Source organism: Populus alba, chromosome 3 (genome assembly GCF_005239225.2).
Source record: "Populus alba chromosome 3, ASM523922v2, whole genome shotgun sequence".
Lineage (NCBI taxonomy): Eukaryota > Viridiplantae > Streptophyta > Magnoliopsida > Malpighiales > Salicaceae > Populus > Populus alba.
In genome coordinates, this window is record NC_133286.1 from 13,655,951 (window position 1) to 13,676,291 (window position 20,341).

General features: G+C 34.7%; 2 protein-coding genes across 4 annotated transcripts; one reads left to right on the forward strand and one right to left on the reverse strand.

The window, feature by feature from the left end:
- Window positions 1-1,400: 1,400 nt before the first annotated feature.
- On the forward strand, window positions 1,401-8,920 carry LOC118028747 (protein Brevis radix-like 1). 2 transcript variants are annotated; one of them, XM_035032456.2, is made up of 7 exons: window positions 1,401-1,730; window positions 2,300-2,512; window positions 3,809-3,958; window positions 6,248-6,639; window positions 6,806-6,935; window positions 7,451-7,818; window positions 8,134-8,920. In XM_035032456.2, exons 3-7 carry the CDS (start codon window positions 3,839-3,841, stop codon window positions 8,210-8,212), a joined length of 1,089 nt encoding a protein of 362 aa, XP_034888347.1. In that variant the 5' UTR covers window positions 1,401-1,730; window positions 2,300-2,512; window positions 3,809-3,838; the 3' UTR covers window positions 8,213-8,920. The 2 variants fall into 2 exon arrangements, with proteins under 2 accessions (XP_034888347.1, XP_034888348.1); XM_035032457.2 differs by lacking the exon at window positions 1,401-1,730 and adding an exon at window positions 1,763-2,176.
- Window positions 8,921-11,950: 3,030 nt separating this feature from the next.
- On the reverse strand, window positions 11,951-18,031 carry LOC118028746 (cyclin-dependent kinase F-4). 2 transcript variants are annotated; one of them, XM_035032455.2, is made up of 19 exons: window positions 17,841-18,031; window positions 16,862-17,121; window positions 16,740-16,788; window positions 16,088-16,655; window positions 15,928-16,006; window positions 15,733-15,801; window positions 15,561-15,650; window positions 15,324-15,462; window positions 15,039-15,141; window positions 14,871-14,923; window positions 14,704-14,770; window positions 14,502-14,610; window positions 14,114-14,179; window positions 13,868-13,936; window positions 13,665-13,728; window positions 13,433-13,549; window positions 13,193-13,224; window positions 12,604-12,679; window positions 11,951-12,405 (listed from the first exon to the last, which is right to left on the reverse strand). In XM_035032455.2, the coding sequence occupies exons 4-19, from the start codon at window positions 16,093-16,095 to the stop codon at window positions 12,185-12,187; spliced, it is 1,362 nt and encodes a 453-aa protein (XP_034888346.1). In that variant the 5' UTR covers window positions 16,096-16,655; window positions 16,740-16,788; window positions 16,862-17,121; window positions 17,841-18,031; the 3' UTR covers window positions 11,951-12,184. The 2 variants fall into 2 exon arrangements, with proteins under 2 accessions (XP_034888346.1, XP_034888345.1); XM_035032454.2 differs by having other exon boundaries at window positions 16,862-17,141.
- Window positions 18,032-20,341: the final 2,310 nt, after the last annotated feature.

A 20,341-nucleotide genomic window follows, 5' to 3' on the forward strand; every position in this document is an offset into this window, starting at 1 on the left:
ATATCCTGTTAAAACTAACTTGATGAGACCGAATCTGTATAAAACCTTTTATTTTGAACTAATAACACATAGAATATTAAAGCAATGGTGGAGCCAATTATAAAAAGAAGAAGGGAAGAAAACTTCAAGTACCCGATGTTGGAATCAGAAAAATTAAAAAAGAGAAGATGCTACAGAATTTGAATTTGATGTTATTGACGGGGTGTTTGAAGCTGAATATAAATTGTTTTTTATTTGAAAATATATTAAAATAATATATATATTTTTATTTTTAAAAATTTATATTTAATATTATTAAATGTAAATAATTTAAAAATATAAAAATAATTTTAATAAAAAATAAAAAAAATTAAATAATTTTTATTTAAACCACAATTCCAAACAAGGTGATTCTATTATTTCCCAACTTAAAAATATTCACCTACCCTTTTGATTTTTTTTTTTTAAATATTCCTAAAGGGATGGTTCCTCGGCCTGCAAATTTCCCACGATCAAATCCGAAGCCTAAGAATCCCTCCATGGTTTCAGGCCAATCGCACCACGCCACCCAAGCAACTTACCATACACGTAAGAGATCCCCTCTCCTTACATCACCTAGACATGCGGGCCCTTATGTCCTCACTTATCAAGACCATTTCTTTAATCATAATGTCTCTCTTTCAATACATTTTCTTAAGACACCTGACGGTCCTCCTCTTTTTTTTTTTTTTTTTTTTTTTTTTTTTAAATTTTATTATTATTATTTTTAATCTATATCTACATCTATTTTCAACCAAGCATTTCTTGACTTCTCATAAGAACCATCCCCTTCAAATAAAATAAAATAAATTTTGACAACTTAGTATTTATATAATTATTAATTTTAAAATCTATAAAATTAATTAAAATGCATACAAGCTGATTCAAATACCTATATTAATAAAAAAAATATATAATAAATAAATCACAATAAACCATCTAATTCATCATTTGGATTGCTTGTAATAATCTTCAACAGAGTTCATCAATTATAATTATATGATCTAAATAAAACAATCGCTTCTTAGGCATTACTATCTTTAACGTACTCCTTTACCATATATATTGAAATTATATTCATAAATAACATTTTTTAAATTATTTTTAAAACACAAAAATAAAAAATGGTCAAATGATAATTTTTTTTACGGTATCTGACAGGATTTGAACCTTGATAAAAAAATAAAATTAATAGAATTTGGCACTGTTATGGTCTACAAGTTTAATTTAATTTTTCGTGGTCGTCGACACAAAAGTAACTCATTATCTTGCGTGGACACACTTTAGCCGTTAAGTAACGTCCGAGATCGACGACGTCAAGTCCCTCTCTCTGCTATATAAATACGAGGATCCCCAATTGTTCCTTTCCCTTGTCTGTAAGTTTCTCACTTTAAATACTCGCAGAAGAATCGTTGAAAACGTACTGAACTCGGGAGGGAAGCTCCGAATCCGATACATCTGGCTGATATATCGCTGCATTTTGTATCGGTGGAGGCCTTTTTTATTTTCCTCTCGCCCTCCTAGCAAGCTATACATAGCAAGCAAAGAGTTTTTTTCTTCGTTTCTTTCTTTTCGAGTCGCTCCAAGTTATCAGCGAAATTAAAGGGATTCTGGGTTGCGGCAGTGAAGAGAAAATTGATTACATGAAGATTTGTTAGAAGATTTTATGGTATCGTCTTACAATCTGTTTTAAAGGGAAAGGAAGATTCAAGGTGGGCTAAAAAGAATGCTGTTCTCTGTTGCCATTTGGTCTCATTTTACTCTGTTTTTTTACAACTCGGAGCTGCATCTAACTCTCTCCCTCCTCCCCTCCACACAAACAGAAAACCAGTTTTTATGAGACATGAATTAAGTTGATGAAGTTAAGAGTTTTCATATCTTTTTATCCCCCCCCCCGCTCTCACCTTCTAAACATAGCATATTCTTTTTAGTTTCTCACTTTGTTTTAAAGATTTTTGATTCGCATATTCTGGGCAAGTAGTTCCGTAGAGCGTTTGCAAGTTTCAATTCCTCCCTTTTCTTTTCCTGGTATTTCTTTTTAAGCTTTCTCAGCAACCAAACAGAGCATAGCTTTACTCTATGTAAGTTCCTAGCTCTTTTAATGATTGAGACTCAACCCACTCAGTTTAGTCCCAAAAAGATGTCGGATCGTGCTGTTGTAAGTTCTCGAGGGACAATTTTATGTGGCCTTGCTTGTCTTATATGCATTTCTTTCAATGCACTGTTTTTTGTTTTTTTTTTCTTTCCTGGGGGGGTCTGAATTAATGCTGTCTTATTGCAGTTTATTTGAAAGGAGGCGAGCAATAGAGGGATATAAAAGCAGGTGATTAAGCTAAGCATATATCTAACTGGAAACAAAGGACTGCTCAAGATTTATGAAGATCAGTACATGGTTTAAAGCAGACAGCTAAGAGAGAAACAGGAACAGCAAGCAGCAGCAGCAGCGGCAGCAGCTGAGTGTTGAGTGTTTTGTTTTGGGGTCATCTTGCTTTAGGTAAGTCGTTTTCAGAATAATAATGACGCAATACTTTTCTTTTTAATCTTTATTTTGATGTTTTATCAAGCATGAAACAAATATCAATGTTACTTACTCTTCCCCTTCTTAAATATTCCCTTGTCTCCCCTGCCTATTCAGCTACCGCTTTCCAGGGCGCTTGACATTGCACTTAATAAAATAATGTTTCTTTAGAATTGATTTTTTTCTTAAAATTATTTTTTCTGCACAGGGCACTTCATTTCTTCGGTGTTTTTTTTTTTTTCCCCTTAATGGATTATTATCGAATGGCAGCAGCAGCTCATATATATATATATATATATGTATGTATATGTATATGTATGATTCAATGGGCTGTCTTTTTTAAAGGGTTTGTCAGAAACTTCGGCAAACACAATTTTGATTCTTTATTGGGTTTGTAGATTAAAGCATGAACATCACAGTCTATGTAATTAGACCACTTTGAAATGGGGCTGTGTCCCCATTTTGTTTTCTCTTTACATTATTGACTAACTATTTTATCCCTCCATTTTCTTTCTACTTCTCCGATCCCGAGCTTCTCTTTATTCTTTAGCCCTTTTGTCCTTCCCCAAAAACGCCCCATTTTCCCTTGAAATTCGAGGACAAAAATCATATCTTTAGATTCTTGCTTATAATGGTCCAGTTCATTTGGATTAAGTTTCCATCATTTGTTTCTGGACAACGATTACTTTGTCTTTATTCCCTTTGGTTTTTTGGGCATCTTATTCCTTTTTATTTTGGAGTGGTCTCTCTCCCTCTCTCTCTCTCTCTCTGGGCATCGATTGTGCTTTTCTATCTGCGTCCCTTCAAACAAATAGAAACACACTGGAGTAACATACCAGGGCAAGAAGTTAGGGCCCATAGAAGGCAAACGCATCATCAAATAGAGATAAGAATGTTCTATTGTCCGATCAATTTGTCCACATCTACCCTTCAGGGTTGTGATGGGAAAGAGTAATAGAATAGATACCTCCTTGCGACTTACTAGTGGGATTTTTTCTGTTCAATTTCAAGGTGGAAGATCCTAATTAAATCGTTAAAAACCATGCCTTGTGTATGGTTCATACGTACTAGCATTAATCAGCTCAGATTATCAACTTTTAATTTTTTTAAAATTTTTTTTCTCTGAGGGATAGAATAAAAATTGATTGGATGACCACATCTCATTGCCAAGATTGTTTCTGAAAACAGTACTAAAGCAAAAAAAAAGAAAAGGAGATGAGCATAGAAATAACTGTCAGCATAATATCAAGGGTGTAATCATGTCTTTTGCAGGGTTAAGAAGAAGGAGAAGGAGAAGAGAAAATGTTTACGTGCATAGCGTGTACCAAGCCAGTGGCAGAGGATGGACGGGGAGAAGAAGGAGGAGCGCGTGGAAGTGGTACCCCAAGTACAAAAGAAGCCGTCAAAAGCCTCACTTCACAGGTCCCACTCTACTTCTATCCCTTATTATTATTATTATTATTACCAGGCTAAATTTCATTTTTATCCTTGTATGCTCTCCAATTTCTTACCTCCGTTCCTCCAATTTAAAATCTTCTAATGTTACTTTCGTAATTTCAGTATTCGTAAAATCCTTTTTTTTTAGCTGAAATCCTTCTCTCATTTTACCCTCTCTCTCTCTCTCTCTCTATATATATATATATATATATATATATAAAATACTTAAAGATCTAAAAAGAAGCCCTATACATTTATATATGCACCCAGAGAAAGAGGCATGAACACTGTATAAGTGTTTGAATTTGTGCTCATTTAAGCAAAACAAACAAAGTTGTAAGATGGCATTGATGAAGCTGGGGGTCCCAGTTGGGAGGACAGGGCCCCATCCCTTCACTTCTCTTGGCATCTTTCACATGTCTGTCCATGGTCTCCTCTTGCTAACCAAATTTAGGCAATAGTAAATTATAATATATTTTACTTGGCTAGGCTGACAAGGCAGTTCTTTTGTGTACGGCCTACTGATATATTGGGCGGTCTTCTTTCTTTGGCTCCGCGTGGTTGCCTATTGCTTGCTGACTGGATGATACACAACACCCTTCATTCTCCTGTCTTTTTTGTCCCTTCCTTTTCTTTTTGAATTTGTCATGTTATCTCCATGCATGATCTCTTACTGCTACTGCTACTATTATGATTATGGTATTATTATCAAGTTCTTCGTGGATATTTCTGTAACTGTAAAACCCTGTTCAAATTTAAGGTGTTATAGCTGGTTGAACCTCTAAGTACCCTGGACATATCAAAAGCAGTGCTGCAGTAAAACGATATCGCTAGGCTGTTAGTAACATCATGAATCTTTCACAAGACTGTAATGTATAGAGTGATTACACCCCATCAGACCACAATATATAGATTTGCAGTGGTAACCCACTTCCAATTTCTTTTTTTTAAAAAAAAGAAAGAAAAACCATGAAATGCTCGTGATAACAAATAAATAGAAATTATGGAAAACTCTCATAACGTTGTGTTGGCCAAGTTTGTTGTTATAGAATATGTAATTGAAGGACCCCATATTTCCACGGTGAGCAACAGTGGGATCTTTAGGAAAGGACTCGTGATATTTAAGAAAAAGACACTTGATTGTCCTTGATCTGACCCACCATTGAATTCTTGTCCTTCCACTATGCATCGAAAGCTCAATATATCATATAGTAGTATGGATAAAGGAAGAATCTGCCTGCTCTGCTAATGGGCAGTGAAACGAGGCTGGCGTCTAATAGTTTGCAGCAGAAAAGTACCTAACGATTTATTGAATCTGGTTTTCACCTAGCAGTATTCACCGCTGCAAATTTCTTTTTTAGAAAAACTCTCAGGTTTCACCTTTTGCCCCTGTCTCTAGCTTTCATAAGGACAGCTAGTTAATGTTTATCCACCCAATGCGATGATTCAGTCTGCACTTTGCAGTCATCTTCTGTGACAGGCCATTACTTCATTCTGGAACAAGGGGGCGCCTTTATTCAAATGAGAAATATTTGTAGTCTTGCTTGCAAATTACTCTTAATAGCTGTCTGGACTCCATAGGTTGCAAAAATTTACAAATCAGTGAGGCACCATCAAATCTGCTCTGTTGAGTATGGAATCTATTCCAACCAACAGGCGCATAAATATTTGTAACCGTGTGTAAATGTGTGAAGCATTTACGCATTAGCCTCCTTCATCTTGTTAAGGAGGCTGAAATATTTCTGCTGCCATTTATATTCAGGCATCAGACGTTTTTGAGGAACAGCAGAACCTTAGGATTTCTTTTCTTCTTTGATGAAATTGCCAATTAATTGCTGGCATGATTGGATTCAAACCCTTTTGATGCATCTGATTTCATTCTGTTCTTTTTTAACAAGCATCAACTTGATCCTTTGCCAAATGACCATGCATCACTCCATTAGATTAAAAGTCCAATTCCTTTCCTTTCCAATAATATGTATTAGAGTTGATATGCAGCTGCATGATTTTCCAGCATTTTATGACAGTCTAAAGAAAGCAACCTGAGTTATGTTGAGGTTGTATCTATGTGCAACAAACATGTGAAAAAATAAAATGAAATTGAAGTTGCACATCCATTTCACGACCTCCCTCGAGTTTTCTTCTTTTACATTTTTTTTGTCTGTACTGTAAACTTAATTGTGCGACTTCCAAATATTTCAGTTTTTTAATGAATGATTATCATAACTCTTTTGCAATTCTAATCAACCAAGTATTTCAATGATGTACATACAGATCAAGGACATGGCACTGAAAATGTCTGGTGCTTACAAGCAATGCAAGCCCTGCACAAGTCCCAGCAGCTACAAGAAAGGACAGCGACCTTACCCTGACTTTGATGCAGCTTCAGAAGGGGTTCCATACCCCTACTTTGGAGGTGGAAGCTCAAGCTCAACCCCAGCCTGGGACTTTACTACCCCCAAACACAATCGAGGTACTAGAGCTGACTCTAGGTTTTCTACTTTGTATGGCGGAGACCGGACCCCTGGAGGAACAGAGTCTTGTGATGTGGTGCTGGAGGATGAGGATGAGCCCAAGGAATGGATGGCACAGGTGGAGCCAGGTGTTCACATTACTTTCGTGTCTCTCCCTAATGGGGGAAATGATCTAAAGCGTATTCGCTTCAGGTGTGCATCAGCTATCCTTAACATACTGTCTTGAGCCTATACTTCTAGTAGCGTATATTAGTTCAAATCCAAAGAGATAAATGAACTAAAAAAAGAATAGATAGATTATTTCTGTTTGGGTGGTATAAGCACAAACTGACATTACTCAGGCATTTGGGTTTTGAAGCCGAGAGATGTTTAATAAGTGGCAAGCTCAGCGATGGTGGGGTGAGAACTATGACAGAATCACTGAGCTCTATAATGTCCAGAGATTTAATCGTCAAGCTCTTCACACTCCCCCGAGGTGTGAGGATGAGGTAAATCTCTTCTATCTTAATTTTCCGCTTAAAAAATCCTCTAGAAATAGTGGATAGAGGAGTTGAGTTGCAAAACATTTCCATTTCCAGCTTCCTTGATCATGAACATAATCATGTTTAAGCCTCAACCATTTTAAAGCACTATGAGGGATAAAAATAAAAAATAAAAATTAGCAATGATCTTCTAACATGTGAACTAAGGGATTCTAGTGCCCTTGTTTGTAAACCAGTCTCATTTCTAGCTGATAAGACATTGGGATATAAATGGCATCCCAAAACCTTACTATGAAAAGATGGTTTTTGGAGACATTTTTGTAACAGTTGCCTTTTTCATGCTTTCCCCTTCTCCTTTTCCTATCTCTCTCTTTTTTAAAAAAAATAAAAAATAAAAAAATTTCTTCTTTTGATTTTTCACATCACTACTTCTATTTATTGAAGTTCCTCGTTATATTATAGGAAAAAAATAATCTCAGCATCTTCAAAAAATTACTGACCAATAATTGTTTCTTAATCAGCAAAGAGATTCCTCCTACTCAAGGCTGGAATCTGCAAGGGAAAGTCCTATGGCTCCATCTTTTACCCCAAGAAACTACTATAAACCTGGTGGAAGTAAAGGTTATTTCCCATCTGATACTATGGACCAAGGTGGCAGCCATCACTACCACGCTGGTTCAAGTAGCTATGGTATGGGGGGGCCAAGATTCGAGGCATCTTCTTTAGAGGCATCACGGACAACTACATCATCTAGAGATGAGCCTTCTATTTCAGTTAGCAATGCTAGTGAACTGGAGACAGAATGGGTTGAGCAAGATGAGCCAGGGGTATACATCACAATCAGACAACTAGCCGATGGCACCAGGGAGCTCAGGCGTGTCAGATTCAGGTAATGGAAATCCTTATTTATTCACATTTCAAGTTGCATCTTTTGTGGTGGCAGAAACTATTGAAGGAAAACTTATTTTAAAGTTCTGATGTTTTCTTTGCGCGTCCCTTCATGAGCACCTGATACATAGACAACATGAAAAATAAGGATTTAAAAATGGTTTTGTTGCTTGTATTTGTAAGAAAATTGATTTTCTGGTTTTCTTTTTAAGTTGGTGTTATGATACTGTATTCATCTGAATCTTGTTTGATGACTCTTACCATTTGTAACATCTATATTCCATTGACATCTTGTCTTTGTTTTTGATGTTCACAGCCGCGAACAATTCGGAGAAGTGCACGCGAAGACATGGTGGGAACAGAATAGAGAGAGAATACAAGCTCAGTACCTATAAGGCATGATTTCCCATGACCTAAATTGCTGTCTAGTAAAGGATTGAGGGTGCAGCTGGATATCCTTTACCCCCAAAAAGCAAAAGAAAACTCATTCAGTTTCGTTTTTCAAGGTCTTTACAGAAAATGGACTTGCCACCACCTTGGATGGTCACAGTCACACCACTGAACTGACGGTATTTCTTCATTCTCAGGGCCGAATTATGTTTACCATCACTTGTGGTGGAGATGGATCCATTTTTCGTGATGGTATACTTCCCCTGGGATGTCCTAACGTGTCCAATTTTTGTCTCTATTGTTTGTCCTGGTCACAATTTTATTACAACTTCTATTTTTTTAGGGCCTCTGGTTTTTCCCTCCCGAAGACATGTATTAGTCTTCATGCTTTTCTGGGGTTGTTTGGCTCGTAATTTACTTATTATCAGAGCTTGTTCTCTGCAACACACTGTTTTTATAAAGAAAGGAATTGAATGAGATCATTTATTGTTATAAAGAGTGCATATTTGACAAGTTCATCCTTAACATGGATGTGCTAATTTGTTGCTGTTACAAGTGTAGCCGTTATGGTCCCGCTTTTACTTTTAAAAGATGTGTTTTTTAGAACAGATTTTTGTGTTTTTTTAGGTAAGATAATGTATTAAAATAATATTTTAAAAAAATTTATTTATGTTATTAAGATAGCATATCAAAATAATATGAAATATAAAATGATTAATTTAAAAAAAAAAAACAAAATTTTTAAGAATATTTTTGAAACACAAACTATAAATATGTACGGATGCAACTTGTTGGTTGAAATCCAGGCCGTCAGGTGGCGAATAATTACAAGTTTACAAGCAAAGCAATTAGTAGCCTGCCTGAATGCAAATGAGAAGTATGCTGGAGGTTCTGGGAAGGAGCATATTATTTCAACAACAATAATTTCTTGGATTGGATTGGATTGTAAAGGGGTTAAATAAATTAGAGACTAACCTTCAGGCCTTGTACTCTCTCGCTAGCTAGCTATATGCTTAAACCTCACCTCAACAAACTTATGGACGGACGTTTGGTCCATTTAAATGAACCAGCTAATCCTTGTGCGTAAATTGAAATATCATTAGCTACGCTTCCAGAAACAGAAGGATCTGGGTCTTCTTGCTCTCCTGCTTGGTAGACCTAGAAATCTTAACAACCAAGTGACTTGTTTTTTAACTCTGGCAATTTACCTCACCAAATTATTTGATCAACGGAATTCCCATCTGCTGTTTCATCAGCATCTGAAATCACAGCGAGCAACCCACAGGGTAACCATTCTGATCTCCAGGCTTCCTCTTGCCATTTGGCTGGATACCATTGTGGTGTCTGAATCTTTCCCCACAATAAACTGAAGGTACCACAAACCTACTAGAAAGAACTCCAATTCTGACATCTTTGAAATCAGAGTTTACATTTATGTAAACTTCTAATAAGAGCAGACCTACGTGGTTGAGGAGGCTAAACTATAATCTAGATACGAACACAAATTTTTTATCGTGTTCCTTGTTAACAATATCTAAATGGTGTGGGGGAATCACTGTTCCCCACACACAAAGCACTGTGGATTACAACAGTAATCCACAGTGCTTTTTCCTCCTTTTTTTTTTTTTTCAAATTTACTTTTTTTTTAAAAAATTTTCTATTTTTTCATTTTTTAACAGTGCTTTCCTTCTTTCTTTTTTTTCTAACTTTTCCTCTTTTTTTCCGCTTCTTTTTTTTTTTTTTTTCAAATTTACTTTTTTTTTCAACTTTCCTATTTTTTCTTTTTTTTCTTTTTTTATTAATTTTTTTTCAAAATTATTTTTGTTGATTTTAACTTTTAAATATTGACTTGGTTAAAATATTTGCTTTGTAATTTTTTTCTTTAAAATACTGTGGAGTGCTGCGATGTTTTTTCACATATTTTTTCTATTTTATTTCTTTATTTTTCAAAATTATATTTGTCGATTTTTTTTTAATATTGAGTTGATTGAGAGTTTAGTTTTGTAATTATTTTTCTTTAAAACATTGTTGATTTCTACAATGTTTCTCTGCATGGTTTTTTTTTCTCTGAAATTATCTTATTTTATTTTATTTTTTAATATGGAGCTAGTTAAAAATTACAGTTATAATATGTGAAGAAAGCACTGTAAATTTCCTCAAAAATTACTGTTGATTACTACAGTTTTTTTTCTCATATGATTTTTTCCTGTTTTTGTTATGTTTTTCCCTAAAATTATCTTTGTCAATTTTATTTTTTAAATATTAAGCTGGTTAAGAATTGCAATTACAAGTTTTTCCTCACAAAACATTATGGATTAATACAATTTTTTCTCATATGGTTTTTTTTTCCAGTTTCTTTTGTGTTTTCTTTTTTTGTAATATTTTTTTTCAAAATTATCTTCGTCCATTTTATTTTTTCTAATATTGAGTTGGTAAGAATTTAACTTTGTAATAAAGCTTAATCATGTGGGGAAAGCATTGTAGCTTTGCTCACAAAGCATTATAGATTGCTACAGTGTCTCTCCGCATGGTTTTTTTTGTTATAATTTTTTTCAAATTATCCTTTTCATTTTTTTTTAATATTGAGTTGTTTGTAATTACAATTATAAGTCATTACAAATAAGGCTAAATCATGTGGGGAAGCACTGTAGCTTTCATCACAAAACACTGTCAATTGCTACAGTGTTTCCAACATGATATTTTTCTCTTTTTTTGGTGTTTGTTTTGTTTTTTTTTTTCTAAAATTGTCTTTATCGATTTTTTTTAATATTGAGCTGATTAAGAATTTAACTTTATATTTTTTTTTTCTTTAAAACACTATGAATTGTTACAATGTTTTTCCATGTGATTTTTTTATTATTTTTTTCAAAATTATCTTTGTCGATTTTTTTTTAATATTGAGTTGGTTAAAAATTATAATTACAATAAAGCTAAATCATATGAGGAAAGCATTGTAGTTTTTCTCACAAAACACTGTAAATTGCTACAATATTTCTCTAAATGGTTTTTTATTTTATTTTATTGGGAAAAACGCTATAGTTTTCCTTACAAAACATTGTCAATTGTTGCAATATTTTTTATCATGGGTTTTTTTCCTTCCAAAATTATCTGTATTGGTTTTTTTTTAATATTAAGTTGATAGAGAATTTAACTTTGTAATTTTTTTTCTTTTTATTAACTAAAAAGCTTAATCATGTAGTGAAAGCACTGTATTTTTCCTCACAAAACACTATAGATATCTACAAATCATTTTGTTCAGTCTCTGAGTTTTTGATCACCAACACAACTTTTTTTCCCGTCATAAAATATTTGCTCTATCATACCTTTAATTTCTATTACTTATCTAGCATTGGTTCACAGTTCTAATACTATCAAGTGCATTTGTTTTATAAACCCACGGCAACGCGCGGACATGTATCTCGTATTTGCTATAAAGAAATCATGTTCTGAAATATCGATCAGCGAGAAGACCCAGGTCTGCTTTCTATTCTAGAATGCGGATACTTCCTCCTAACCTTGACCAAATCGGTCAAATACTTACCACCCCGACAGCACCGCAGCATCTACCGAACTCCCTCCTCATCCTGCCAGACGTTCCCACCAAACATTCCCTTTTCACCAAGTGCTGAACGCAAAAGGGGAGAGAGAAAACACCCACGACCTCGAGAATTTGCTTGGCAAAAGATCGACTGAAGCATATATCTCAAAGCAAATTTCATAAACAAATCAAAACTCATTCCTCGTACAGGCAAAGACGCCATTTATTTATTAATAATAGTTATCAATGTCAATACGTCATCAAAATAACAGCAAACAAACGACGGTAAGAACACAACATGAGCAGCACCACTCTTATGCAGGTAGGTTTTGCTTGGAGACACACCAACATATTTATATATGTCACTCATATAACTATGAACTTTCTTAATAGCATATTACGAAATAACAGTATAATCTCTGAAAAGAGCCTTTCCTTTTCATCCCACAACCTTCCTTGGATAGTTTCTGCCATGTGGGAATTGTTGGGTTGGCCTAAGAAACATCCCACCAGATTCTCCAGTCCACTGTACTCCAGCCTTCATAGTAGGTGGCTTGGGCTGCTGCCCCAGAGACTGCCGACGAGAGGCGATTGTCATGCTTGCAAACTTATCAGCTGTTTCTGATACTCCACGTGCAACTCTCCCTTTGCTCATAAATGCTGCCAACCAACATAGCTTCAAATTAATTTTTGAGATAGATATATTGTTAACCGAACATTAGCCTGGTTTACAAAATCTAGAAAGACAATTGATACAAGGTTGTCTATTCTATATTTACTCGATTATCAAATGGGATTCCCAATATTCTATATTTGGCCGGGTTCTAACTCATCCAATGATTAAAGTAAGAGAATTACTTGGGCTTTTCCTCCCTGGTGGTTGATATCTTGGTTTTGTAGAGCTCTTCAAGGACTTGTCGGGCTTACGTGAATCCTGCCAGTAAATGAAGCAAATCCAAATCAATACTACAGAAGATATAATGCAATTCTGTCCAAGGATAAAAGACATTAAAATTATTCAATCATGAGTTTCAAATACTCAGAAGATATAATGCATGTGGTCCTCAGAACTTGAGTAGACCCCATTGAGCTACAAACTCTACAAACTCATTATCAGGAATCCCCACAGCTCAATTATCTTCTCATTAGCAGATGGTTAAAAGCCCTTGCAATTCATGGATGAACAGAAACCTAATTGGTAAAGTCCAAAGGTAGTCTTAATAGTTCATGATCAATTTTGTCAAATTCAATTGAGACTTAACTATTATTATGAGAAAGATGATCCAAATATATATAACAAACAGGAAGTGCAAGGCTACCAGTACACAATATCAAAATCAGGGGAAATTCGAGCACCAACACCTCCAAAAACAAAAAAGATAATAGACCATGCAGATGATAACGGAAAAGACATGCAGTACATGGGGTGCCTCAAACAGATGCATACCTGGTTAACCATATCCAACTTGCGTTGTACCCCTGCCAGAGGGATAAAAAAGAAAAAAAACATCTTTCTGTTAGCATATAGCTACAAATGCAGTCAAGACTTGGCGAACAACGAAAGGTTTGCTTTGAACTTCATGCAAATTAACATTGCAATGAAACCATGCACACAATGATCTAAACCATATTATCTTAATGTGTTTATCAGAGTACTATAGTAGAAATTTTGTAGAAAAAATATAACCTGTACTCAAAGAAGCATGTAACTTTGGAGAAGGAAAACTGTTAGTGAGCTTAGAATTAGACAAAGCCCCTGGTAAACTCCTCGCACATTGTTGCTCCAGTCCTCCCTTTGTTCCAGCTGCATGTAAGTGAATAATTATGTGAATGTAAGATTCTTGAAGTGAAGAACACTTGGAAATGCTTTTGGCAGTCATCTTCATGAAAACAACAGCAATGCAAGATAAAAGACAAACCAGATGCAGGTGTTCTTGTGATGGCTGCTCTGGGGCGCAGGGATGGTGGAACATAAAAACAACTCTACCAAAACAAATTATAGCCCAATGAATTTGGTGATTGAAACAACAATTGTGCAAATCACTAACATAAATAACACATGCACATGCACACACATGCATGGAAATCCTGTTTCAAACTATAAAGAAGCAAAAGAGGCTACCTGAAAGAAAGGATGTTGTAGAGCATCTGCAGCTGAAGGCCTGATGCAAGGATCCCAGGAGCAAAGCGACTAGATTCAAAAGAGAAAAAGGAACAGTAAGAAAGGACAGTTAAAGAAAGGGCATTAAGAATAATTTTCTAATCCAACATTTTTTAAAAAAAATATAGTGCTTGCTTGCAAGGGGAAAAAAAGAAAAGAAAAGATAAATCAGAGAAAGGAACCATAGTTTCTACATATATTACCAACCTTGATAAGGTTGATTGCATCCTCACTTGCTGATGGGATAAGTGTGGGAAGGTGAACACCAGCAAACTGCAGTCTCAAATTATACAATCAAAATTTCAGACTCCTAATCTTGCATCATGTATGGTTAATTCATAAATTGACATGGATGGTTTCAAATATTAATACTATTCCAAGAATCATGTCCCAAGCAATAGATGGTAAATTCACCATGTTTGAATGATAGTAACAAATATTAGCAAAATTCAAAATTGCACATTACAAAGGCCATCATTCTATCATTTAGAAAACAGTTTGTGCTTAATCAATAGATTTCTCGTCTCCTTGGCCCCACAACCCCCAAGGTAAAAGTATCTAATGCTAAAAGAAGAGAAAAATAAGAAAATTTGACCTGTGGAAATTGGTAGTTAATAGCCCTTGCAAGATTAAGCCCATCAGCCCAAGTGTCAGTTGTTGGACTGCCTATCACACTGCATATTTTGTAGATCTCATCTGCTTCACTGTCCATAAACAAGAAAAGTTTAAACATCAGAAACTGACTAGCCCATTATGAACTAAATCATTGTCAACTATTATTTAATTCAGAACCATACCTGGTACCAGGAAAAAGCGGTCGAAGGGTGAATAACTCAGCCATGATGGCACCCATTGCCCACATATCTGTGGAACCATATATATTAGTTCTAGTAACACTATGTAAGAGTCGTTTGTAATCATTATTTAATGGTTAAACATAATCTCATGTCTGTCTGATACTAACCAACTTTAGAGCTGTACAGGTATGACTGAAGCAGCACTTCAGGTGCTCTATACCTAGCATGTTGAGACAGAAGACAGTGAGAAACAGCAGTGGACATCTTCCATCCATTTCCAATTCCATGGAAGCAAAGATTTTAAGAAAAAAATATGAAGGCAAAAGATGACATACCACCGCGTGGAGACATACTCCGTATATGGAGGCTGTGAATTGACTTCTCGTGCAAGACCAAAATCAGCAATTTTAATTATGGATTTTGAGACCAACAGGTTCTCTGTCAAAAGGTGAAACAAACAATACTCAGACATGGATTACAAAAACTAGAAGCATTAAGAGCAGACCACAAGAATAAACACAATCAGTTAAAGAAGCATGTGAAGCTGTAAAAACATCCAGTCACCAACTTGCCATGAAAACTCCTGAAGCAAAAGCAAAATCTTGACCAATAACAGTTACCTGGCTTAAGGTCACGATGAAAATACCCACGCTGGTGCATGTAAGCAAGACCTTGAAATACTTGAAAACACCAATTCCTCACTTCAGCTTCTGAAAATAGCTTTTCCCTGTCTTTAGTAAGTTGATAAAGGTTGCATTCCTGAAACAAAACAAAATGTTAAAAAGCATGCAAAAAGAGGATTTATAAAAAAAGCCAGAAATCCCAAAATGAAAAACAATAATTAAAAAAAAAATTACCATGTACTCAAAAACAAAATATAAAATGTCATTTTCCCGGATTACTTCTCTGAGCTTCACAATATTCAGATGATTCATTTTCCGCAATGACTGACACAAGGAGAGACCCATTAATTGATGAAAGACATATAGCAAAGCTACAAAAAGAAAAAGAATAAGTTGATCATACTACCTTCACTTCTCTCAAATTCACACACTCTTCCCATGAGTAATACTTCTTCTTCATCTTTTTAATTGCCACCTATTAGTTGTTAGCAAGAACACAAGATTCAGTTACATCAGGAAAATCCTTAACTTTTCAGGAGCAATACTAATACCAGCTAACAAATACCAGATTAGCTGGAATGGAAAGCAACAATGCACTTACAACTTCACCAGATTGCTTATTAATTGCTCTCCACACACTCCCAAATGTTCCATCGCCAACTTCCTTGATTAACTTGTACCTACATGAGGTTCCCAAAAAGGTTACTCGGGGATTGACAATCAGCACTGGTTAAAGTAGAAGTCACGGGAAAATAACATACCTTTCCATATTTCTTGTGGAACAAAAAAGAGCTCTTTCTTTATTCCCGGATAGTATGACACTTAGTAAGGCTATTTGACATTTATGGTAGATAATCTAATAGAAACTGTAAAATTTAAACAAGCTGCCTTGGTGGACCAGCTAATTTTATGTGGAGAAAACTGAGCACACAAAACAAGAATGTTTAGGATGAACGAGCTTCCTGGCCTTATTCATTGATAGAGCCACAGCTTCAAGGCAATATGAAGTCATGGACGGAAGAGCCATATGAAAACCACAAAGCATATTGACAAAACTCAGAACCAACCAGAATGATTGTTCTAGCCAACAGGACAATCCCACTAAGCTTAAGACAGTCACCCAAGGGTTCAAACGCAAAATAAGCTAACTCATCTATGTTATGTAGAAATCGTTCAGGGAACCGATAACTCCACAATCTAACAAGTACCCATCAGGCGCAATGAAGAGACGATAGCTAAGAACTGTACAGTCTGCACCAACTTGACGTGATGGTTTATCTAAATTGACTACTTAAGCAGCTTTCAACAGAATCGTCGCAGACTTTAGCCCTGCAAAAGTACCACAGAGATTAGAGCAATGAAGCAGAGTAGATAAACTTAGCAAGCAAGCAAGCAAGCAAAAAGAAGATATACCCCGGAAGGCGTGCCAAGAACTCCAACTGGATGTTGTATCAGCAATGCACTACAAATGAAGGAATCTGTAAGACAAAACCTAGAATAAGGCATTGGTCAAAGGAAATGGATGGGTTGCTTACTTGACCAAGTGCGCCAAAGAACCAACACCTCTCTCAGAAAAATTTTGCATCACGCCTCTATATTGTTCATTAAAAAGAAAGCAACCACTAAGTGCAATTGACAAAGGAAACCAACAGAAAATCTCCAAGGATGAGAAACCGCCAATCGAGCACTTCTTGGAATGAAAAAACCCGATGCTGGAAGCAATTTGACCAGAAGCACGCTTTCTCCATGTCTTAAGGAAGGAAACTAAGCTGTCTAAATCTGAACCCAGCAGAACCTAAAAGAATAGAATACTACCTGTAAGTAAAGATAGTAAAATCATTCAATTTCATCAGTAACAGCAATTCACAACTCCAAGAAGAAAAATGAATCATGTATAACATGTTTTATGCACATAGATAACCCCCACGGACAAATCAAATGGACTGACATCAACGTGTATGATGGATTTATCTTGAGACAAGAAGCATTTCACATTGATCATGCTCTAAGCTAAGAATTATTTCGTCTTATATTCCTTTCTTCTTTATTTAAAGTGAAAAAAAGGAGTAAGATTCCTTCCTTTTCGTCTCAATCAATTCAAAACACAAATAACTAAAGCCCATATAATAAAAGCTAAATGGATTCGCACTATATAAAGTGCTAACAGCAAAACAATATGTATAAATTCAATGGATCACATGCATCATTCAACATTCCTAGAGTCAAAAATCATAATCAAGAAAGTTAAATAACATGCCAGTTTAACCTAGCCTACAAACTGATTTATCATAAAATAAAACCTAATTGATTAGCTAGAATCAAAATCCCCAAACAACGTAAAATCAAATCCCTAATACTTTAAAATTCATGAAAGAAATCACAAATCTCTAATCAGAAACCCTGATTCAAACCAACAATAGATCTGACTCGATCTGATCAGATCCAATCCAAATCGAACAGCAAAAGCACAAAAAGAAAAAAGAAATCGAGAGAGAGAGAGAGAGAGGTGAAAACCTGAAAGCCAAGCGGCATAAGAACCGTCGCTGAGGACGGATGAGAAGGAATCCAGAGCTTCTATTTCTCTCTCTAAATATTAGTTAATTTCTCTGGAGTGAGAAACACAAAACTTTTGCACAAGAAAAACTACAGGCGCACCCTCGCTCGTTCGCTGCCACCAAATACCTAATAATATCCTCCTCTGTCCTCCTTTTATTTCATCTCCTGCTTACCAAGAAAATACCTATTTTTCTATCACAAGGTGGTGGTGGCCCCCATTTTTATTTCATCTCTCATTTCCCGTTGGCTCATTTTTTACGATTTTTCTTTTTTTAAAAAAACAAAAATTAAGAGAAAAATAAACAATAAAAAAGGTTTCTGCTCTTACGATTCTATCCTATAATCGTTACGTATAGTCGTATTCTAACGCATCCGGAGTTTTATGGTGTGGGACGGACGACATCTTCAGTTTCATTGGTTTGTCCACGTGGGACGTTTATCACTCCACCACCTCACATTCTTGGTTTTACCGTGATAGTAAACAGAGAAAAAACATACTAATTCATTTAACCTTTTTCTTTCTAGTTGCCTGCGATGATTTGATTTCTCCTTTATTTATATTTTAATATAAAGTGTTTTTGAGTGATTAAATTTAATTTTTTTTATTGTAAAGAAGATTTTTGAGTTTGAGTGAAAACTAATGTCATTTAAGCTACAAAATTTCCTAAATAATAAAGATTTTAAAGTAATATTTACTCCTTCGCAACTAAGTAATTCATTGGTGTCTTGTGATTGGTTAGAAGAGGAGTTTTTTTTTAATAAAATAAAAGGTTTAATTAGAGGTAAAAAAAAATAAAATAATATTTGTGTGCTAACTTCTCACAAAGTTAATGGTGTCTTTGTTGAAATCACAGTTAAGAAGTCAACATATTAACTCGTATTAAAAAACTTAAAAATAATAAAATCAAACTTAACTTATAAATATATTAAATTAATTTTTTTTTGATATTTTTATATTATTTATAAAAAAAAATAACTATTTTCAAAAATACTTTTAAAATGTAAAAACAAATAGGACCAAAATCGATAAACTTAATCAAGATCATGCAAGATTATCTTAAGTAATTATCAATATATAATTAATAAAATAAAAATACTTATGATTTTATAATCTGAATTTCCGTTATATTTTTTATATAGTGTTTAAAAAACATTTTTGATAAACAGGGGAGTGAATTAAATTAAAAATACAAATACCAGGGGCTAGATGGATATTATTCTGTGACAGGATATGAGCAATATCCAGGCCGGAAAAGGACACGGCTCCAAGCAACTTTCCAGCAGCCACCAAATCAGGGACCGGCAATCATGAATTACATGATTTGAAATGGTAAGGTGGGTGGCTACATATTCTATCTTATCTTTTCTGAATTAAATTTTTACTTGAAATTCTTGTTTAAATGCGTAAACTGGGAATATTCGGTGAGTGCTGAGGTGTCAGGATTGGGTGCTAAGGTGGCGCCACGAATTCGAGGGGAGGTGGTTAGGTGGTGAACCTGCACAGCGCGTGCCCTGGATTGGGTTATCTTTCCTTCAAGAAGGAACCATCTGGCCAGGGTTGCCTTCACACACGCAAAGGAGAGCTGTTTCTAGGTCGGTCGCCCCATCCACCAACTCGTCCTTGTGGTTACTTTACTTGTTAATCACTCCATATTATTGGCGCTTCTTATATTCTACAGTACTGTTTTACTTTTCATGCTCTTAAATTTATTTTTATTGATTTTTAAAAAATATATATCAAGTCGACGTGAAAATATATTCTTGAAATAATCTATAAAAAAATTAGTTTCATTGGTCTAATTTGAGGGGAAAGTTTAAAAGAAGGATGAAAATTAACGTTTTTAATTTATGGTGTGATCTAAGGGGAAAATACAATTTTGAAGAAAACTAAAAAGAGGCAAGGTAGAAAAAGTAGAAAAACAAAAAACATAAAAAAGAGAGAGAGAGATCATCACCTAGGATCAAACCCAAGTGACACACAAATTACTTATCTATATTCCTCGTACAAATTAACTCATTTAAGTATTGAAACAACCCCTTGACCCAATATAGGACTTGTTTTACTAGTATTCAGGGTATTCGAGCCCAATAACCTGTCTTCAACATTTCAACCCAGCTATCAACCTTGGAAAAGCTCATATGTGACACTTTATTATGTGATTTTTTTTTATTAAATTATACTGATTTTATTATTAGATTTGTGAATTTTGCTTGATACTTATTACTTAAATTATAGGTCTTTCATGCTAACACAAGCTGAGAATTAATTTATATCAATATTCTTTTTTTAGAAAATGTTTTTTTTCTAGGGTTAGTGATATTATTATTTTTATTTAATCAATTTGTTATCGTTGTTTATTGTTTTAGATATCTAGTTAAAATAAAAAAAAATTATTCTATTTAGTTAAATCCATAACTCAAGTCATAAATTATTATTTTTAAAACGTGTCATGGTATTC